Raw genomic sequence first — 24070 nt, 5'->3', positions numbered from 1 at the left:
GGGGGTGGAAGGCTGGGTTGGCAAGCTTGCAAACGAAACACAGATAAATTGATTACGTGGAGCAAGGAAATGGCAGACCAATTGAATACCTACTTTGGTTCTGTCTTCACTAAGGAGGACATAAATAATCTTCCCTAAATAGTAGGAGACGGAGGGACTAGTGAGATGGAAGAACTGAGGGAAATACGTGTTAGTAGGGAAGTGGTGTTAGGTAAATTGAAGAGATTAAAGGCAGATAAATCCCCAGGGCCAGATGGTCTGCATCCCAGAGTGCTTAAGGAAGTAGCCCAAGAAATAGTGAATGCATTAGTGATAATTTTTCAAAATTCTTTAGTTTCTGGACTAGTTCCTGAGGATTGGAGGGAGGGTAATGCAACCTCGCTTTAAACGAGAGAGAGAGAGAGAGAGAGAGAGAGAGAGAGAGAGAAAGAGAGAGAGAACGGGGGAATTATAGACCGGTTCGCCTGACTTCGGTGGTAGGGAAAATGCTAGAGTCAAAGATGTGATAACAGCTCATTTGGAAAGCGGTGAAATCATCGGACAAAGTCAGCATGGATTTGTGAAAGGAAAATCATGTCTGACGAATCTCATAGAATTTTTTGAGGATGTAACTAGTGGAGTGCATGGAGGAGAACCAGTGGATGTGGTATATTTGAATTTTCAAAAGGCTTTTGACAAGGTCCCACACAGGAGAGTAGTGTGCAACCTTAAAGCACACGGTATTGGGGGTATGGTATTGCTATGGATAGAGAATTGGTTGGTAGATAGGAAGCAAAATGTGTGAATAAACGGTATCTTTTCAGAATGGCAGGCAGAGACTAGTGGGGTGCCTGAAGGCTCAGTGCCGGGACCCCAGTTGTTTACAATATATATTGATGATTTAGATGAGGGAATTCAATGCAGCATCTCCAAGTTTGCGGATGACACGAAGCTGGGCGGCAGTATTAGCTGTGAGGAGGATGCTAAGAGGATGCAGGGTGACTTGGATAGGTTGGGTGAGTGGGCAAATTCATGGCAGATGCAACTTAATGTAGATAAATGTGAGGTTATCCACTTTGGTGCCAAAAACAGGAAAACAAATTATTATCTGAATGGTGGTCGATTAGGAAAAGGGGAGGTGCAACGAGACCTGGGTATCATTATACAGCAGTCATTGAAAGTGGGCATGCAGGTACAGCAGGCGGTGAAAAAGGCGAATGGTATGCTGGCATTTATAGCGAGAGGATTCGAATACAGGAGCAGGGAGGTACTACTGCAGCTGTACAAGTCCTTGGGAGACCACACCTGGAGTATTGTGTGCAGTTTTGGTACCCTAATGATATCTCAGGATATTTAGCCGTGACTTTGATCCAGAATGCCGGCAGAGATGTTATATCAAACATACTTTTCAGCCCGCCGTCATTTGTAAGCTTGAGGAGTTGATCTCCTTCCCGCGCTGACATGCATGACGCGCGGGTAATGACGTCGTGTGCTTTCAAGCTCCTCAGTGACCGAGACAGTAAATGAGGACAGGCTCGGATGACTCCTGTCGCTAAATTATATCGTTTTCTCCTGGCCCTGTAGCGCATACTTTGCGGCCCGGTGATTGGGGACCACTGTCTTAATCTGAGGAAAGACATTCTTGCCGGAGTGGGTGTACAAAGAAGGTTCACCAGATTGATTCCTGGTATGGCAGGACTTTCATATGATGAACGACTGGATCGACTAGGCTTATACTCGCCGGAATTTAGAAGATTGAGGGGGAGATCTTATCGAAACGTATAAAATTCTAAAGGGATTGGACAGGCTAGGTGCAGGAAGATTGTTCCCGATGTTGGGGAAGTCCAGAACGAGGGGTCACAGTTTGAGGATAAAGGGGAAGCCTTTTAGGACCAAGATTAGGAAAAACTTCTTCACACAGAGAGTGGTGAATCTGTGAATTCTCTGCCACAGGAAACAGTTGAGGCCAGTTCATTGGCTCTATTTAAGAGGGAGTTAGATATGGCCCTTGTGGCTAAAGTGATCAGGGGGTATGGAGAGAAGGCTGGTACAGGGTTCTGAGTTGGATGATCAGCCATGATCATACTGAATGGTGGTACACGCTCGAAGGGCCGAAGGGCCTACTCCTGCACCTGTTTTCTATGTTTCTATGTTTCACTTCTGTCATCCTTTTTTTATTCACATAATTGAAGAATGCATTGGGGTTTTCCTTTACCCTACTCGCCAAGGCCTTCTTATGCACGCTTCTTGCTCTTCTCAGCCCCTTCTTAAGCTCCTTTCTTGTTTCCCTATATTCCTGAATTGACCCATCTGATCGTTGCTTCCTCAACCACATGTATGCTGCCTTCGTCCACCTAACTAGATTTTCCACCTCACTTGTCACCCATGGTTCCTCCACCCTACCATTCTTTATCTTCCTCACCGGGACAAATTTATCCCTAACATCCTGCAAGAGATCTCTAAACATCGACCACATGTCCATGGTACATTTCCGTCTACTCTACCCCATTCCACTCTCCCGTGATAAGACAGAAAACGAAACACTTTCAGCCCTATCTCACCGTGGTCAGACACAGTCTGCTGCTCTTCTTTCCCGTCAGATCACACAACACAGAGGTCAGATACGCAAGAAGCTCCCTCCACACCATCCTATCACACACTCCCGGGTGAAAAACAGAGAGACGTCTGCTCCATACCCTCCCACCATAAAATCGAGCGGTAAGGCATAGAGAACACTCCAGGGATCAGGCACAGTGTAGCTGCTTCAGCACCGTCTGATTACTGACACCTTGTGAAAGACATGGAGTGAAGCTCTCTTCCACTCTCCCGTGACACACGAGCAGGATCAGAAACAGACCCATCACAGACACCCGGAGTCAGCTATACAGTGTTGGTCTCCGCACGCCATTCAGTCACAGACTTCCTGATGGGTCAGACACACATTGCGTTCCATCCGCAATGACCCGTCACACGCTCTCGGGGAGAGACGAAGAATGACGCTGTTGTCTCACGGGCCCATCATACTCCCCCGGTGTCAGACACAGAGTTATGCTCCTTCCGCACTGTCCCGGGTTCAGCCTCAGACTGAAGCTTTCTCTGCACCACACTATCAGACACGCCTGGGTCAGACATGGAGTGAAGCTCCCTGCACACTGTCACATCACACAGTCCTGCGGGCACACACAGAGTCAACCTCCGCCCACACTACCCCGTTACACCCGCCCGTGATCAGATAGGAAATGAAATGCTCTCGGCACCACCCGACCCGCATACTCCCGTGGTCCGACACAGTATGATGCTCCTTCTACCCCGTCACATCACACAACACAGGGGTCAGAAAACTAGAGATGCTCCCTCTGCATCGTTCTATCTCACACCTCTGTTATCAGACACAGAGCGGAACACCATCCAGGCACGCGTCATGTTCCCGCTGTCAGTCACACACATGACCTCCCTCCCAAACGCACTCACCCACCACCCCACCTCCGCTATTCCTTCCCATCACACGCACACCGTGTCACAGAGTCCAATGATACACACACGGGGTGAGACACAGATTTAAGCTCCCTGCATACGGTCAGATCACAGACTAAAACGGTCAGGCGCAAATGGAATCTCTCTCTCCACGGTCTCAGCACACACTCTAGGCGTCAGACGTGGAGTGAAGCTCACGTCCACATTGTCACATCATGCACTCCGGAATCAGACGCCGAGTTTAGTTCCCTCTACAAAGCCTCGTCACGTACTCCCTGCGTCAGAAACAGAGTGAATCTCTCTCTCATGGGCTTATCACACATTCCAGCGGTCAGACGTGGAGTGATGTTTCCTGCACACTGTCCAATTACACTCTTCCCGTGTCAGATTCTGGGTGTTACTCCTTCCCCACCGTTTCATTACACAGTCTCTGGGTCAGACACAGAGTGAAGCTACCTCCCCTCGGCCGCTCATACACTCCTTGAGTAAGATATCAGAATATAGATCCTTCCCCAAAGTCCAATCTCACACAGCCTTGTTCAGACACACTCTGAATCTCTCTCTCTCTGCAACCCCATCACACACTCCAGGGGTTAGACACGGAAAGAAATTCCCTTAGCGCACACGACAAATGTCAGAGGGAGACTGATTCTCCCTCTACATCTTCTCAACACACCACAGAGCAAACTGTCTGGCACAGAGGGAAGCTGACTCCTCACCGTCCCATCACACACTCCCGAGAATAACACAGTGCGAATCTCCCTCCTCACGTCCAGTACCACACTCACGTGGTCAGACACAAAATGAATCTCCCTCTGCACGGCCACATCACACACCACCGAGTCTAACAAAGTGTGATTCTCCCTCCTTACGTTTCATCACACACTCCCTGGCAACTGTATCTGAACCGTCCATCACACCCCCTTGTGTTCACACACAAAGCGAAGTTCCGCCCTCACTTCCCATGGCACACTCACGGGGTCAGACTACCTTCACAACATCCAATCACACAATCTGATGTAACATAAAGTGACCTCCCCTCTGCACTGTCCCATCACACACTCCCAGAGTCAGACACATTCTCTCTCTCTCTCTCTCTCTCTCTCTCTCTCTCTCTCTCTCTCTCTCTCTCTCTCTCTCTCTCTCTCTCTCTCCCCCTCTCTCTCTCTCTCTCTCTCTCTCTCTCTCCGATCCCATCAGACACAGAGTGAACGCCCCTCTGCACCGTCCCCTCACACACTCCCGGATTCAGAGTGAAACTCTGTCTCCACGGTGCCATAATACCATTCAGGGGTCAGACATGGGGTGAAGCTCTCTGGGCCCTGTCCGATCACACAGTCCGCCTGTCAGACACAGAGTGCAGCTGGATCCACCGTCACATCAGAATTTCCCGGAGTCAGAAGTTGTAATGTTACGTCACACAATCCCGTGGTCAGACACAGAGGGAATCCACCTCCACACCGTCCCGTCACACTCTTCTGGGTTCAGTGACAGAGTGAAACTTCCTCCACGCAGCACCATGACACACTCCCGCGTCAAACACAGAGGAAATCTCCTTCCACACCACCTCTTCACTACTCCCGATGTCAAACACAAAGTGACGCCTCCCCTGTCTGTGGCTGCCCTGTGATGAGGAGCGGGTTAAAGATGAGAATGATGCCTCACCTCTTCTGCTGGTCAACAATTCACAGATTTGAACCTTGGTTTCGTTCACAGCTTTGTACTTCGTTTCCATCTCGTTGATCTCGGACTGAAGGGTTGAGTTCGACTCATGGCAGTTTCGGTCGAGGGTGGTCTGAGACTGACGAATCTGTGATACTGAGAGAGATGGTGAAGGATGTTTAGCCTTTACAGTGACACGTGAGTCAGCATCACGTTACCGAGCGGGTCACAGAGAGACTTGTGTCAGTGTCACGTTGAAGGTCGTCACAGTGAGTGGCGTCGGCCTGTCGTGTCACGCTGAGGGGTATATTAATGTGTCGGTGAAGGTTATGTTGTTGTTCCAATGGGGGTCTCCGGCAATATCATGCGGGGCATATTCGAGTTGCTGTGAAGGACGGGGCGGTGCCACCGTGATAGGTGATTCTGTGCCCCGGCGAGAGTTGCTCCAGGCCGCAATGAAGCGTATCTCGATGTCAGGGCGAGGGAAATGTCAGAGGGGCTTGGTGGTGTCATGGTGAGTATCTGTGCGATGGTGTGGGGTGTGCTGGTCTCACAGAGAGGGGTGTGTCTTTGGCACGGTAAGAGGCGTGTCATTTCCACGGTGGGTGTGACGGTATCAGGCTAAAGTGATTTGGTAGCACGTTAACAGGTTTGCTTGTGTCAGGATGAGGTGTGGGTAATTGCCTCAGTGAGCGGTGCATCGCTATTTTCGGCGATACTGCCTCGGTAAGGTTTGTTACATTGGCATCTGAGTCTTTGTCACGAGGCGGTGCTGAGCGGATCACCTTAAGGAATGTGATGTTGTCACGATGAAGAGCGTGTCGGTGTCATTCTGAGATATGTTTCGGTGTCGCCTTGAGCAGTTTATCATTGACACGGTCAAAGGCTTGTCGATGTTACAGTGAGGGGTTGGTTGCGGTCAGTGTGACGGCCATGTGTGTATCACGGCAATGCTCACGTCCTTGTCGTGGTTAGGAGTCTATCTGTGTCTCGTTGAAGGTCGTGACCGTGCTACGGTGACAGCATTGTTCATGTTATGGTGAATGGCCTGTCAGTGTCAGGATGAGTCTTGATTGTGTTACGGTGAAGGCCGTGTCCTTATCACGGTTAGAGGCTTGTCTGTTTTATGGTGGTAGGTTTTAATCCGTGTTACGGTCAGAGGGGTGTCCGTGTCACTGTGGTGTTTTGCAATAACAGTTTGTTCCACTCTCTTTATTTATGGTTTGCCTCCACCGGAGACCGTTCCACTCACCATGGATCGAGAATGCTGTCACTGTCACGATGAGTGCGAACGTAACTAGGCAGAGTAGGCAGATCAGACAGTGCAGTCTCTTTCCGATCTTCAGTTTCGACTCCTGATCATGCGCACCTGTGCAACGACCACAGGACCATAAGACCAAAAGATATAGGAGCAGAAATAGGCTATTCGGCCATCGAGTCTGCTCGGCCATTCAATCATGGGCAGATCTCATTCTTCCAGTCATCCTCTCTCCTCTGCCTTCTCCCAGTACCCTTTGAAACGCTGGCTAATCAAGAGCCTATCTATCTCTGCCTGAAATGCATCCAATGACTTGGCTCCACAGCCGCTTGTGGCACTAAATTCCACAGATTTCTCACTCTCTGACTGAAGTAATTTCCCCACAACTCAGTTCTAAAAGGACGTCCTTCAATCCTGAAGTCGTGCCTTCTTGTCCTAGAATCCCCTACCATGGGAAATAAAATGTCCATGTCTAACCTGTTGAGGCTTTTGAGCATTCGGAAAGTTACTATGAGATCGCCTCTCATTCTCCTGATCACCGGGAAATACAGCCCAAGAGCTTCCCGATGTTCTTCATACAGCAACCCTTTCATTCCGGGAGTCATTCTCGTGAATATTCTCTGAACCCTGTCTTATGTCAGTTTATCTCAGGAGCTCAAATCTGCACACACTACTCTAAGTGTATCTCACGAGTGCCTTTTGCTGCCTCAACATCACATCCCTGCTCTTCTATTCTATAGCTCTATAAATGAATGTCAACACTTATAAACATATATAAACATATAACGATTACAGCAGGGAAACAGGCCATCTCGGCCCTTCTAGTCCATGCCGAATTCTTACTCTCACCTCGTCCACCGACCTGCACTCAGCCCATAACTTTCATTTATTTCCTGTCCATATATCTATCCAATTTAACTTTAAATGACAACATCGAACCTGCCTCGACCATTTTTTTCTGGAAGCTCTTTCCACACAGCTACCACCCTCTGAGTAAAGAACACCCCCCCCCGCCCCTAAACTTTCGTCCTTTAACTCTCAGTTCATGCCTTCTTATGAAAAAGCCTATCCACGTCAACTCTATCTATCCCCCTCATAATCTTAAATACCTATATGAAGTCAGCCCACAACCTTCTACGTTCCAAAGAATAAATACCTAACTTGTTCAACCTTTCTCATTAACTAGAAGATGAAACCTAGGCAGCATTTTAGTGAAACTCCTCTGTATTCTCTCAATTCTATTGACATCTTTCCGATATTTCGGTGACCAGAACTGTACACAATATTCCAAATTTGCCCTTACCAATGCCATATACAATTTCACCATTACATCCCAACTCGTATACTCAGTGTTCTAATTTATAAAGGTCAGCATACCAAAACTTTCTTCACCACACTATCCACATGAGATTCCTCCTTCAGGGAACTATGCGACATTATTCTTAGATCCCTCTGTTCTACTGCATTCTTCAGTGCCCTACCATTTACCATGTATGTCCTATTTTGATTAGTCCTACCAAAATGTAGCACCTCACATTTATCAACATTAAACTGCATCTGCCATCTTTCAGTCCACTCTTCTAACTGGCCTAAATCTCTCTGCAAGCTTTGAAAACCTGCTTCATTATCCACAACACCACCTATCTTAGTATCATCTGCATACTTACTAATCCAATTTACCACCCCATCATCCAGATCACTAATATATAAATGACAAACAATATTGGACCCAGTACAGATCCCGGAGGCACACCACTAGTCACCGGCCTCCAATCTGGCTCACAGTTATCCACCACTACACTCTGGTGTCTCTCATCCAGCCACTGCTGAATCCATTTTACTACTTCAATATTAATACCTAACGATTGAACCTTCCTAACCAACCTTCCGTGTGGGACCTTGTCAAAGGCCTTACTGAAGTCCATATAGACAACATCCACCGCTTTACCCTCGTCAATATTCCCAGTAACCTCTTCAAAAAATTCAATAGGATTTGTCAAACGTGACCTTCCACGCACAAATCCATGTTGACTGTTCCTAATCAGACCCTGTCTATCCAGATAATTATATATACCATCTCTAAGAATACTTTCCATCAATTTACCCACCACTGACGTCAAACTCAGAGGCCGATAATTGCTAGGTTTACTCTTAGAACCCTTTTTAAACAATGGAACAACATGAGCAATATGCAATCCTCCGGCACCATCCCCGTTTCTAATGACATTTGGAATATTTCTGTCAGAGCCCCTGCTATTTCCACACTAACTTTCCTCAATGTCCTAGGGAATATCCTGTCAGGACCAGGAGACTTATCCACTTTTATATTCCTTAAAAGCGCCAATACTGCCTCTTCTTTAATCATCATAGTTTCCATAACTTCCCTACCTGTTTCCCTTATCTTACACGATTCAGTATCCTTCTCCTTAGTGAATACCGAAGAAAAGAAGTTGTTCAGAATCTCCCCCATCTCTTTTGGTTCCACACATAGCTGTCCACTCTGATTCTCTAAGGGACCAATATTATCCTCACTATCCTTTTGCTGTTAATATATCTGTAGAAACCCTTTGGATTTATTTTCACCTTACTTGCCAAAGCAATCTCATATCTTCTTTTAGCTTTTCTAATTTCTTTAAGTTTCTTTTTACATTCTTTATATTCCTCGAGCACCTCATTTACTCCATGCTGCCTATATTTATTGTAGATATCTCTCTTTTTCCGAACCGAGTTTCCAATATCCCTTGAAAACCATGGCTCTCTCAAACTTTTCCCTTTCCTTTCAACCTAACAGGAACATAAAGATCCTGTACCCTCAAAATTTCAACTTTAAATGTCCTTCATTTAGCTGTTATATCCTTCCCACAAAACAAATTGTCCCAATCCACTGCTTCTAAATCCTATCTCATCTCCTCAAAGTTAGACTTTCTCCAATCAAAAATCTGAACCCTGGGCCCAGTCCAATCCTTCTCTATAATCACATTGAAACCAAAGGTCTTGTGATCACTGGACCCGAAGTGCTCTCCAACAGATACCTCCGTCACCTGCCCTATCTCATTCCCTAACAGGATATCCAACACTGCCCCTTCTCTAATTGGTACCTCTATGTATCGCTGCAAAAAACTATCTTGCACACATTTTACAAACTCCAAACCATCCAGCCCTTTTACAGAATGGGCTTCCCAGTCAATGTGTGGACAATTGCAATCTCCCACAATCACAACCCTGTTCTGACAACAAATATCTGCCATCTCCTTACAAATTTGCTCCTCCAAGTCTCGCTCTCCATTGGGTGGTCTATAATACACCTAATTTATTTCGCTTTCTTCACCACCGACTGAACCTGAAGGTGGCTAATGTAACTCCACTTTTTAAAAAAGGAGGGAGAGAGAAACCGGGGAATTATAGACCGGTTAGCCTGACGTCGGTGGTGGGGAAACTGCTGGAGTCAGTTATCAAGGATGTGATAACAGCACATTTGGAAAGCGGTGAAATGATCGGACAAAGTCAGCATGGATTTGTGAAAGGAAAATCGTGTCTGACGAATCTCATAGAATTTTTTGAGGATGTAACTAGTAGAGTGGATAGGGGAGAACCAGTGGATGTGGTATATTTGGATTTTCAAAAGGCTTTTGACAAGGTCCCACACAGGAGATTAGTGTGCAAGCTTAAAGCACACGGTATTTGGGGTAAGGTATTGGTGTGGGTGGAGAATTGGTTAGCAGACAGGAAGCAAAGAGTGGGAATAAACGAGACCTTTTCAGAATGGCAGGCGGTGACTAGTAGGGTACCGCAAGGCTCAGTGCTGGGACCCCAGTTGTTTACAATATATATTAATGACTTGGATGAGGGAGTTAAATGCAGCATCTCCAAGTTTGCGGATGACACGAAGCTGGGTGGCAGTGTTAGCTGTGAGGAGGATGCTAAGAGGATGCAGGGTGACTTGGATAGGTTGGGTGAGTGGGCAAATTCACGGCAGATGCAATTTAATGTGGATAAATGTGAAGTTATCCACTTTGGTGGCAAAAATAGGAAAACAGATTATTATCTGAATGGTGGCCGATTAGGAAAAGGGGAGGTGCAACGAGACCTGGGTGTCATTATACACCAGTCATTGAAAGTAGGCATGCAGGTACAGCAGGCGGTGAAAAAGGCGAATGGTATGCTGGCATTTATAGCGAGAGGATTCGAGTACAGGAGCAGGGAGGTACTACTGCAGTTGTACAAGGCCTTGGTGAGACCACACCTGGAGTTTTGTGTGCTGTTTTGGTCCCCTAATCTGAGGAAAGACATCCTTGCCATAGAGGGAGTACAAAGAAGGTTCACCAGATTGATTCCTGGGATGGCAGGACTTTCATATGAAGAAAGACTGGATGAACTGGGCTTGTACTCGTTGGAATTTAGAAGATTGAGGGGGGATCTGATTGAAACGTATAATATCCTAAAGGGATTGGACAGGCTAGATGCAGGAAGATTGTTCCCGATGTTGGGGAAGTCCAGAACGAGGGGCCACAGTTTGAGGACAGAGAGGAAGCCTTTTAGGACCGAAATTAGGAAAAAACTTCTTCACACAGAGAGTGGTGAATCTGTGGAATTCTCTGCCACAGGAAACAGTTGAGGCCAGTTCATTGGCTATATTTAAGAGGGAGTTAGATATGGCCCTTTTGGCTACGGGGCAGGGGGTATGGAGGGAAGGCTGGGGCGGGGTTCTGAGTTGGATGATCAGCCATGATCATAATAAATGGCGGTGCAGGCTCGAAGGGCCGAATGGCCTACTCCTGCACCTATTTTCTATGTTTCTATGTTTCTATGAAGGATTCAGAGTTTATTATTTTTCACAGCTGTGTTATTGTTCGCCTGCTTTGTTCTTTTCTTCAAACATTGGATACATGACGGGCTAAGCTCTTCCGTTTTTCCAACTGTATCTGTGACTGATCTATGTCGCATTGAGATTTTTTTTGCCAGTTCTCGACATGATCCACAACACCGCCCATCTTCGTATCTGATACAACTCACGAATGCACCCATCTACAATTTCATTAAGATCATTTTTATACATCACAGACAGGAGGTTGAATGAACTTCCAGAGAGGTGTTCGAGGCAGATGAGTTAGCAATTTGAAAATATTGGGCGAATGTCACCTGACGCTTGCAGAATGGTGCCACTACGGCGAACTCTGACCTGCTAACCAACTCTCCACCCACACCAATACCTTACCCCCAATACCGTGTGCTTTAAGTTTGCACACTAATCTCCTGTGTGGGACCTTGTCAAAAGCCTTCTGAAAATCCAAATATACCACATCCACTGGTTCTCCCCTATCCACTCTACTAGTTACATCCTCAAAAAGTTCTATGAGATTCGTCAGACATGATTTTCCTTTCACAAATCCATGCTGACTTTGTCCGATCATTTCACCGCTTTCCAAATGTGCTGTTATCACATCCTTGATAACTGACTCCAGCAGTTTCCCCACCACTGACGTTAGGCTAACCGGTCTATAATTCCCCGGTTTCTCTCTCCCTCCTTTTTTAAAAAGTGGAGTTACATTAGCCACCCTCCAATCCTCAGGAACTAGTCCAGAATCTAACGAGTTTTGAAAAATTATCACTAATGCATCCACTATTTCTTGGGCTACTTCCTTAAGCACCCTGGGATGCAGACCATCTGGCCCTGGGGATTTATCTGCCTTCAATCCCTTCAATTTACCTAACACCACTTCCCTACTAACATGTATTTCGCTCAGTTCCTCCATCTCACTGGACCCTCTGTCCCCTACTATTTCTGGAAGATTATTTATGTCCTCCGTAGTGAAGACAGAACCATAGTAATTATTCAATTGGTCTGCCATGTCCTTGCTCCCCGCAATCAATTCACCTGTTTCTGTCTGCAGGGGACCTACATTTGTCTTTACCCGTCTTTTCCTTTTTACATATCTATAAAAGCTTTTACAGTCCGTTTTTATGTTTCCTGCCAGTTTTCTCTCATAATCTTTTTTCCCCTTCCTAATTAAGCCCTTTGTCCTCCTCTGCTGAACTCTGAATTTCTCCCAGTCCTCAGGTGAGCCACTTTCTCTGGCTAATTTGTATGCTTCTTCTTTGGAATTGATACTATCCGTAATTTCTCTTGTCAGCCACGGGTGCACTACCTTCCTTGATTTATTCTTTTTGCCAAACTGGGATGAACAATTGTTGTAGTTCATCCATGCGATCTTTAAATGCTTGCCATTACATACCCACCGTCAATCCTTTAAGTGTCCTTTGCCAGTCTATCTTAGCTAATTCACGTCTCATACCTTCAAAGTTACCCCTGTTTAAGTTCAGAACCTTTGTTTCTGAATTAACTATGTCACTCTCCATCTTAATAAAGAATTCCACCATATTATGGTCACTCTTAGCCAAGGGGCCTCTCACGACAAGATTGCTAATTAACCCTTCCCCATTGCTCAAAACCCAGTCCAGAATAGCCTGCTCTCTAGTTGGTTCCTCGACATGCTGGTTGAAAAAACCATCCCGCATACATTCCAAGAAATCCTCTTCCTCAGCACCTTTACCAATTTGGTTCACCCAATCTACATGTAGATTGAAGTCACCCATTATAACTACTGTTCCTTTATTGCACACATTTCTAATTTCCTGTTTAATACCATCTCCGACCTCACTACTACTGTTAGGTGGCCTGTACACAACTCCCACCAGCGTCTTCTGCCCCTTAGTGTTACGCAGCTCTACCCATATCGATTCCACGTCTTCCCGGCTTATGTCCTTCCTTTCTATTGCGTTAATCTCTTCTTTAACCAGCAACGCCACCCCACCTCCCCTTCCTTCATGTCTATCCCTCCTGAATATTGAATATCCCTGTACGTTGAGCTCCCATCCCTGGTCACCCTGGAGCCATGTCTCTGTGATCCCAACTATATCATAATCATTAATAACAATCTACACTTTCAATTCATCCACTTTATTACCAATGCTCCTTGCATTGACACACAAAGCCTTCAGGCGCTCTTTTACAACTCTCTTAGCCCTTATACAATTATGCTGAAAAGTGGCCCTTTTTAATGCTTGCCCTGGATTTGTCGGCCTGCCACCTTTACTTTTCTCCGTAGTACTTTTTGTTTCTACACTCACTTTACACCCCTCTGTCTCTCTGCACTGGTTCCCATCCCCCTGTAGTGAACTAACCTCCTCTCGCCTAGCCTCTTTAATTTGATTCCCACCCTGACAAATACCCTGACAAATCAGATACCTATCAATCTCCTCCTGAAACACCCTCCATGATCGGACCTCCACAGCTGTTTGTGGCAACGGATTCCATAGGTCCAGGACCCTGTGGCGAAAACATTTCTCCTCATCGCTGTTTTAAATGGATATGCTCTTATCCTAAGACTGCGGCCTCTTGTCCTGGACTCACCCACCAAGGGAAACAGCCTTTCCACATCTACTCTGTCCAACCCTTTCAACATTCGAAATGTTTCTATGATAACCCCACTCATTCTTCTGTACGCTAATGAATACAGTACAAGAGCCGACAGAAGTTCCTCCTATCTTAGCCCCTGCATTCCAGGAAGAATCCTGGTGAATCTTTCCTGAACTCTCTCCAACATCAGTACATCCCTTGGGGCGCAAGACTGCACACAGTTTTCCAAATGAGGTCACACCAGTGCCCCATAGAGACTCAGCAACACCTCCTTTCTCTTACCCATTATTTCTTTTGAAATGAATGCTAACATAGCATTCGCTTTCCACACAGCCGATTCAACCTGGTGATTAACCTTTAGGGTGTATTGCACGAGGACCCCCCAAGTCCCTTTGCACTTTTTGAATTTTCTCCCCATCTAAACAATAATCTGCCCGATTGTTTCTTCTTCCAAACTGTACAGCCGTACATTTCTGTGGAAGAAAATATCAAGGCCTTACATTGTAATGGGCATTGAGGGAGCTAATGATTTGTCTTAAAGTGTGAATTCGAAGTTTACAATCATTTATCTGTAACCAATGTACTCTGTGTGACTGAAATGTGCCTCGCAACCGAGATATAAAAATAACTGCATCTGTACTTCCTTGTTCTGAGAATTTTTATGTGTCCGCGGTTGAGCCAGCTGGCCTGAGAACTAACACTTAAGTAAAATGTGTTGCTGCTCAGGCACATATTTCTGCTACTTTGCTATTCGGTAGCGTTCTCTGAAAATGCTCGACAAAAGTTCAAATAAGGAATTATCTGACCATACAATGTCCTGAAGCACGTGACCTTTACTTCTGTAAAACAAAAATTCCACACAAGTGTCTCTTGTCACGTACCGTTGATGTATAAATATCACTGAGTTTTCTTGTCTGAGGGAGCTCCAGGATCCCGATTTTAGGGGCTGTGCTCCCCATGATATCATGTGACAAATAAAGAATTTTCTACGGCTCTCTCACTCCGGGTCCGAGCATCGTTTGTCCGCGACAATTTCCTAACATAGTATCTCATCTGCCATTATTTTTTTTTGCCCACTCTCCAAAACTGACCATGTCCCTGTGCAACTTCTCCGTTTGTTCAACACTTCCTGCTCCTCCACATATCATGGTGTCATCCGTAAAATAGACACACCTCCGAATATTATTACCACCACACACATATAACCATATAACCATATATCAGTTACAGCACGGAAAGAGACCATCTCTGCCCTTCTAGACCATGCCGAACGCTTACTCTCACCTAGTCTCACCAACCTGCACTCAGCTCATAACCCTCCCTTCCTTTTCTGTCCATATACCTATCCAATTTTTCTTTAAATGACAATATCGACCCAGCCTCAACCACTTCTACTGGAAGCTGGTTCCACACAGCCACCACTCTCTGTGTAAAAACGTTCCTCCTCGTGTTACCCCTGAACTTTTGCCCCCTAACTCTCAAGTCATGTCTGCTTGTTTGAATCTCCCCTACTCTCCTACACAACGCTTCTATTTGTGACTTTGTATGAACTTTAACATTATTTATTTTCACTCCCACTCCACTATCTGCTCTGACACTCTGGTTCCCATCCCCCGGCGAATCTAATTTAAACCCTCCCCAATAGCACTATAAAACCTCCCTGCAAAGATATTGGTCCCTTTGTAGTTTAGGTGTAACCCGTCTCTCTTGTACAGATCCCACTTGCCCCAGAAGAGGTCCCAATGATACTGAACTCTGAAACTCTGCCCCCTACACTACTACCTCAGCCACTTGTTAATACGCCAGAGCATCCTATTCTTTCCCCCACTGTCACGTAGCACAGGTAGCAATCCCGAGATTACCGCCCTTGAGGTCCCGCATTTTAAATTCCTACCAAGCTCTCTATACTCACTCTTCAGGACCTCCTCTCTCTTTCTTCCTACGTCATTGGTACCGATGTGCACCATGACATCTGGCAGTTCACCCTCCCACTTCAGAATGCTGTGCACGCGATCAGAGACATCCCTGACCCTGGCACCCGGGAGGCAGCAAACTATCCGGGAGTCTCTGTCACGACCACAGAACCTCTTTTCTGTACCTCTGTCTATCGTGTGCTCTATCACTACCGCTCTCATCTTCTTCAACCCTCCCTTCTGCACTGAAGAACCAGACTCAGTGCCAGAGATCCGGCCGCCGCAGCTTGTCCCAGGTAAGCCATCCCCCGCAACAGTATCCAACTCGGTATACTTGTTGTAGGAATTTCATCCAATTCTGCTCTACCGTCCTTCCATCTAGCTTACTTTTCCATTCGACTTGGGCCAGTTCCTCTCTCATGCCACTGTAACTTCCTTTGTTCCACTGAAATATTGTTACACCTGGCACCAACTTCTCCTTTTCAAATTTGAAACTGAACTTAATCACCTCAGATTCATTACACAGCACCCAATCTAAAACAGCCGATCCCCTGGTGGGCGTATGGACATGTTGCTCCAAAACGCCCTCTCGTGGGCATTCTATCATCTCCCTTTCCTGAGATCGAGTACCTTCCTGACTTTCCCAATCCACTTTCATATTAAAATTCCCCATAATTATCTTGACAATTTCCTTCTGTCACGCTTTTTGTATTTCCAGCTCCAACTGGTAGTCCACATCCCGGCTGTTGTTTCGAGGCATGTATATAACTGCTGCTGTTAGTGTCTTTTTATCCTTGCCATTTCTTAACTTCACAACGACGTTGAAAAGCAGGACCTCAAAGGTAGGAATCTCGGGAATATTCCCTGTGCCACGTGACAGTGAGTATAGGAATTGAATGAGGTGGAGGATAAATGAGTGGCTGAGAGATTGGAGGAGGGGGGCAGGGATTTAGACTTCTGGATCACTGGGACTTCTTCTGGGGCACGTGTGACCTGTACAAAAATGAGGAGTTGCACTTGAATCCGAGGGGGATCAATATCCTGGCGGAAAGATTTGCTAAGCTACTGCGGAGATTTTAAACTAGAATTGCTCAGGGTTGGGAACCAAACTGAAGAGATGGAGGAAAGGGATTTTGACTCACAAACAGAGAAAGCTTGGAGACAGTGCGAAAGGGGAGGATAGGCAGATGATGGAGAAGGTACGCGCTCTGACTGATGGCTTGAGATGTGTTTAAATTAATACGAAGAACATTACGAATAAAGCGGATGAGCTCAGAGCATGGATCGGCACTTGGAGCTACGATGTTGTTGCCATTACATAAACTTGCAGAGTGCAGAGGCAGGAATAGCTACTTCAAGTGCGAGCTTTAGATGTTTCAGAAATGATAGAGAGGGAGGCAAAAGAGGTGGGTGCGTGGCACTGTTGATCAGAGATAACGGCAGGGCTGCGGAAAAGGAGGAACTCATGGGGAGGTTGTCTACGGAATCTCTGTGGATGGAAGTTAGGAATAGGAAGGGGTCAATAACTCCACTGCGTATTTTTATAGATCACTCAATACTAACAGGTACATCGAGGAGTAGATAGGGAGACAGATTCTGGAAAGGAGTAATAAAAACAGGGTTGCTGTGGTAGGAGATTTTAATTCCCCAAATAATGATCGGCATCCCCCTAAGGTGAGGGGTTCAGATGGGGTAGAGTCTGTTAGGTGTGTTCAGGAGGGTGTCTTGACACAATATGTAGATAGGCCTACATGAGGAGAGGCTGCACTTGATCTGGTATTGGGAAATGAACCTGGTCAAGTGTCAGGTCTCTCAATGGGCGAGCATTTTTAGATAGTGATCACAATTCTATCTCCTTTACCATAGTATTACACAGGGATAGGAAAAGACAAGTTAGGCAACCGTTTAATTGGAGTAAGGGGAAATATGAGGCTATTAGGCAGGAAGTTGGAAGATAAGTTGGAAACAGGTGTTCTCGGGGAAACGTACGGAAGAAATGTGGCAAATGTTCTGAGTGGGTAAGTTCCAATGAGACATGGAAAGGATGGTAGGGTAAAGATCCGTGTAATACGAAGTCTGTTTTAAATCACGACAAGAAGAAAAGAAGAGCTTACGAAAGCTTTAAAAACTTGGTAATTATTTTTTTATGAATGGCCTCGATGAGGAAGTGGGGGGATGAGTTAGTAAATTTGCTGATGACACATGGATGGGGGTGTTGTGGATAGTGTGGAAGGCTATCAGAGTTTAAAACGGGACATTGATAGAATGTAAAATTGGGCTATAAGTGGCAAATGGAGTTTAACCTAGATAAGTGTGAGGTGGTTTATTCTGGTAGGCCAAATATGATGGCAGAATATAGCATTCATGCAAGACTCTTGGCAGTGTGGAGGATCAGAGGGATTTTGAGGTCCGAGTCCATAGGACACTCAAAGCTGCTCCGCAAGTCGACTCCATGGTTAAAAACGCATAAAGTGTATTGGCCTTCATCAATCGTGGGGCTGAGTTTAAGAGCCGAGAGTTAAAGTTGCAGCTATGTAGGGTCTTGGTCAACCGTACTTGGACTACTGTGCTCAGTTCTGGTCACCGCACTCGAGGAAGGATGTGAAAACCACAGAAACGGTACAGAGAGGATTTACAAGGATGTTGCACGAACTGCGCAGCATGCCTTTTGAGAATAGGTTGAGAGAATTGGCCTTTTCTCCTTGGAGCGACGGAGGTCGAGAGGTGACCTGATAGATGTGTACAAGACAATGAGAGGCATTGATCGGGTGGATAGTCAGAAGCTTTTCCACGGGCTGAAATGACAGCCACGACAGGGCATAGTTTTGAAGTGCTTGGAAGCAGGTACAGAGGAGATCTCAGGGGTAAGTTCTTTTTTATTTTTCGTTTTTTTTTTTTTTTTTTTTTAAGCAGAGTGTGGTGAGTACGTGGAATAGGCTGCCGGTGGCTGTAGTGGATATGGAAAAGATCGTTTTTTTTTTTTTAAGGGCTCACAGATGGCTACTTGGAACTTGGAAAACTGGTGTATAAAGGCTGTAATAAATCTGGTCAAGAAAAGAAGAAATGCTGACAGAAGGTTTAGAGAGCCAGGGAATGTTAGAGATCAAGAAAATTATAAGGCTAACTGGAAGCAGCTTAAGAAGGTAATTAGGAGGGCCAGAACGGAAGATGAGAAGGGCTGGGCGGGCAGGATTAAGGAAAACCCCAAGGCATTCTACAAGTATGTGAACAGCAAGAAGATAAGACTTGAAAGTATAGGACCTATCAATTGTGACAGTGTGAAAGTGTATATGGAATCGGAGGAAACAACAGAGGTACTTAATGAATACGTTACTTCAGCATTCACTATGGAAAAGCATCTTGGTAATTGTTGTCATGACTTGCAGCAGACTGAAAAGCTTGAGCATGGAGATATTAAGAAAGAGGATGTGCAGCAGCTTTTGGAAGGCATCAAATTGGATAAATCGCCGGGACCAGATGAGATAGAAGTATAGAAACACAGAAAACCTACAGCACAATACAGGCCATTCGGTCCACAGTGTTGTGCCGAAAATGTCCCTACCGAAGAAATTCCTCGGCTTACCTATAGCCCTCTATTTTACTAAACACCATGTGCTGATCCAGAAGTCTCTTAAAAGACCCTATCGTATCCGCCTCCACCACTCTCTGAGTAAAATCCTTACCCCTGACGTCTCCTCTGTGCCTACACCCCAGCACCTTAAGCCTGTATCCTCTTGTGGCAACCATTTCAGCACTGTGAAGAAAAAAAAAACTCTTCCTTTCCATACGATCATTCCCTCTCATCATCTTATACATCTCTATCAGGTCACCTCTCATTCTCCGTCGCTCCAAGGAGAAAAGGCCGAGTTCACTCAACCTATTCTCATAAAGAGGCTCCCAAATCCAGGCAACATCCTTCTAAATCTCTTCTGCACCTCTTCCGTGGCTTCCATATCCTTCCTTTAGTGAAGCGACCAGAACTGAGCACAGTACACAAAGTGTAGTCTGACTAGGGTCCTTTATCGCTGCAACATTACCACTAGGCTCCTAAATTTAATTCCACGACTGTTGAAGGTTAATACACTGTACGCCTTCTTAACCACAGAGTCAACCTACTCAGCTGCTTTGAGTGTCCGATTGACTCGGACCCCAAGATCCCTACGATCCTCCACAATGCCAAGAGACTAACCATTAAAGTTAGATTCTGCCATGTTATTTGACTTGCCAAAATGAACCACCTCACACTTATCTCTGTTAAACTCCATCTGCCACTTCTCAGCCCAGTTTGGCATCCCATCAAGGTCCCGTCATAACCTCTGACAGCCCCCGACACTATCCACAGCACGTCCAACCTTTGTGTATACAGCAACCTTACTCACCCACCCCTCCACTTCCTCACCCGGGTCACTTATAAAAAATACGAAGAGTAAGGGTCCCAGAACAGATCCCTGAGGCACTCCACTGGTGACCGACCTCCATGCAGAATATCACCCGTGTACAACCACTCTTTGCCTTCTGTGGACAAGCCAGTTCTGTATCCACAAAGCAATGACCCCTTGGTCACCATGCCTCTTTACTTTCTCAATAAGTCTTGCCTTACCAAATGCTTCGCTGAAATCCATATACACTATATCTACTGCTCTTACTTCATCAATGTGTTTAGTCACATCCTCAATAAATTCAATCAGGCACGTAAGGCACGACCTACCCTTGACAAAGCCATGCTGACTATTCCTAGTCATATTATACCTCCTCAAATGTTCATAAATCCTGCCTCTCAGAATCTTCTCCATCAGCTTACCAACCACTGAGGTAAGACTCACTAGTCTATAATTTCCTGGGCTATCTCTGCTCCCTTTCTTGAATAAAGGAACAACATCCGCAACCCTCCAATCCTCCGGAACCTCCCCCGTCCCCATTGATGATGCAAAGATGATTACTGCGTACAGTTATTTAGCATTGACTTGGAGAATCGAGGAACAGGGAGCCCAGGTCCCAAGTGAGAAGGGAAAGGGATTTAATTGGGGAGCCGAGTGACATCTTTTGATTACCCAGATGGTGGTCAGTCTGTGGAATGAGCTGACAGAGAACGTGGTCGAAGCAGATGCATCAGAAAATTGGTCATTTGGGTGTAAGGCAAGTGACCCCTCCAAAACGACGTCATTTTTACTATCTCTGACCTGTTTGTGCAGTGTTTGGCAGCACGCCGGGACCTGAGGCAATGGGAGGACCCTCGTCCACATCGATGAGGGGTTCCTCTTTCCGAAAGTACAGTTCCGAGTAGGTGGAGTTCAGACCGTCTGGGAGAGAGAGTCGGACAGGCAGATGAGGAAGAGAGTGAGAGGAATAGAGAATGGAGGAGGGAGTCGGGAAGAGAGAGAAGAGAGATGGGGTGAGGGAACAGTCAGAGGAATAAGTGAGGGGTAGAGAAGGATTGAGACAGCGAGAGAGAGGGTGAGGGAGAAGGGGAAGAGAGAGGATAGAGACGTAGAGACAGAGAGAGTGTGAGTGACAAGGGAGAGATTGAGAGAGAGGAGACGGGTTGAGAGAGGGTGAGGCAGGAGAGAGAAGGGAAAAGAAGGAAAAGAGAATGTGGTTAGAAAAGGGAGAGAGTGGTTATGGTTTTATACCGCTCCCTCATCACTGTTTCTCCCACTGGGTCCCTCTGCATATCCCTTTCTCGGCGCTAACTCAGCACCACCACCCCCGACCCACAGCGCTCCCTCCTCATGGCCACTTCCTCCACAGGCCCATCCCATGGTATCTTACCCCACCGATCCTTGCACAGCACTCTCTCCTCAAACCATCCCACTGCGCTCCCTCTATTGCGCCCCTCCCAGGGTGCAATACTCCTCACCGACCATCAAACAGAGTTCCCTCTTCATCGTATTTCTCACGCGTTCTCTCCGTCTTATTTTGGAACAGTTAACCATTCCGGTTAGTTGGGCGCTTGCCCTGAGATCTGTCGAAAGGACTGGACACACATTCTAAAAACAGTCAAAACAACAAAGATGAAACTGACCGCGATCAGTCCGGACCCGGGGCTCAGAGACGGTCTTGAAATTAATTTCACCGTACGATACATCATGTTCAGCTGGGGATAGAACAGTAAGGGTCAGACACAGAGTAAAACTCCTTCCACATAGTCCCATCAAACACACCTGGAGTCACACGCTGTCATCACAGACTCCGGGATCAAACCACCACCCCATCGCCTTGAGGATTCCCGAGGCCAAACATAGAGTGAAACTCCCTCCAAAATGTCCAACCCACATTCCAGGGGTCAGACACAGAGTGAAGCTCCCTCCTGACCGTCCCATCACACACTCCCGAGGTCAGACACAGAGTGAATCTCCCGCCACACCGTCCCATCACACACTTCCAGGGTCAGGCACAGAGAGAGGCTCCTTCCACCCCGTCCCATCAGACACACCCGGCGTCAGACACAGAGTGAATCTCTCTCCACACCGTCCCATCACACACTCCTGGGGTCAGCCACATAGTGAAGCTTCGTCCACGCCGTCCCATTACACATTCATGGGGTTAGACATGGACTGAAGCTGCCTCAACACCGTCCTATCACTCACACCCAAGGACAGACAGAGACTGAAGCTCCCTCCACACCGTCCCATCACACACTCCCGGGTCAGACACAGAGTGAATCTCCCTCCACGTCGTCCCATCACACACTCCCGGGGTCAGACACAGAGTGAATCTCCCTCCACACCGTCGCATCACACACTCCCGGGGTCAGCTGCAGAGTGAATCTGCCTTCGCACCGTCCCATCACACACGCCCGGGGTCAGACACAGAGTGAAACTCCCTCCCTCCCTGCTTCTGCCCTACTCACCTCGGGATGGATACCGTGAGTCAGTTTTTGTGATCTTCACATTCATGTATGTCTCCCTGTCGTCCATCCCGTCGAGAATTTTCTGCGTTCTCAGCTCTGAAAGGGGAAACGACCGTTGTCAGAGGAAGCCCGTGTTGACAGGGTGTCAGACCGACACCAGCAAACATCAGATGAAGGGATTATAAAGAGAGAGGCCGAGATCAGGGACCGGAAGTGCCGGGCAGGACGAAGGTTGAAGGTGTGAGAGCGGGTGAGAGGTGAGAGTGGCGGGGGAAGGAGTTGTGTCAAAGGGGAGAAAGACGGGGAGGGGAGAAGGAGAGAGATTTGGAGGAGTTCGAGAGAGAGAGAGAGAGAGAGAGAGAGAGAGAGAGAGAGAGAGAGAGATGGATGATGGAGGGATATATGTCACTCATGCAGAGCATCTATTGCCCTGGAGAAATATATCTCCAGGTACGAACACCCAACACCCACCGAAGCAAGAAAGCCCCCACTCCCGAGTGAAATGAACAGGTCCTCACTGTCTCTCTCTCTCTCTCTAATCTGCACCCAATTTACACCTGAAGAAGTCGCCAAAAACAGTTTACCCTTTTTAGACTGTGCAATGTTTAACAAAACAATGGGTATGTGGTCATTGAAGTTTACAGGAAGCGCACGCTGATCGGTATCTACAGTTTGACTCTCATCTCCAATTAGAACATAACTTGGGCGTTATCAGTATTTCAGAGAAGTCTTGAAAGCGTGCGGATACTCTGACTGGTTCTTCATCAAGACAGCAAAACAATAACAGGGACGTCAACCCAAAAGAGGGATTTCAGGAGCTATTTCAAACACCCTCCACTACTTCCTGTCTATCCCTTTCGCTCTCTGCATGTCACTGTCTCCCTATCTATCCCCATGAATGTACCTATCCCGCTTGAGGTTCGCACCTCTCTCCCTCCCTCTGTCGACCCCCTCTCGCCGTGTGCCTTTCCATCTCACTTCCCTCCTCACTAAGCCTTCCCTTTCTATCGCCACACCCTCTGAACACCACCTTCACTCTGCCCATTCCCTCCCGCGCACACTGATCGTTCACCTCACGGAAGTGACAGGGTCGTTTCCAGGAAAGTTGCCGCCTTCTGACCATCTGTGATCCGTCACATTCTCCACAGTCAGTAAGGGCGAAGGCGGAAGGAGAAGTGAGGTTTCGAAATGAGGGGGGATTTGGCGAAGAGGGTGGTGGTGTGCAGCGATGTGATACAGCGGCTGTATGCGTGTGTGTGTGTGTGTGCGTGTGGATGTGTGTGTGTGTGAGAGAGAGAGAGAGAGAGATCCTCGGCATCGGCAGAATAAACACTCAAACACTCCCGGAGTCAGATACAAAGTGAAGCTCCCTCCACACCGTCTCATCACACTTCCCCGGAGTCAGACACAGCGAAATGCTACCACCGCAGCGTCCCATCACACATTCTCGGGGTCAGACTCAGAATAAAGCTCCTTCCACCCCTACCCAGCACACAGTCCGGGGGTGAGACGCAGAG

At 46.8% G+C, this 24070-nt stretch overlaps 1 protein-coding gene across 1 annotated transcript in view; it reads right to left on the bottom strand.

Moving 5' to 3' along the window:
• Positions 1-24070, bottom strand: part of LOC140207268 (uncharacterized) — a 69145-nt gene that overhangs the window by 6188 nt on the left and 38887 nt on the right. The window contains exons 4-8 of the mRNA XM_072275723.1: positions 22554-22649; positions 21726-21797; positions 20884-21003; positions 6368-6484; positions 5119-5271 (exon numbers count right to left, since the gene is read on the bottom strand). Of these exons, the coding sequence (XP_072131824.1) occupies positions 5119-5271; positions 6368-6484; positions 20884-21003; positions 21726-21797; positions 22554-22649 (558 nt within the window). The remainder of the gene's footprint in view (positions 1-5118; positions 5272-6367; positions 6485-20883; positions 21004-21725; positions 21798-22553; positions 22650-24070) is intronic.

The sequence above is a fragment of the Mobula birostris genome, chromosome 13, assembly GCF_030028105.1.
Source record: "Mobula birostris isolate sMobBir1 chromosome 13, sMobBir1.hap1, whole genome shotgun sequence".
NCBI lineage: Eukaryota > Metazoa > Chordata > Chondrichthyes > Myliobatiformes > Myliobatidae > Mobula > Mobula birostris.
Note: the sequence above shows the minus strand (reverse complement) of the source record. Positions and strands in the feature narration are given on the sequence as shown.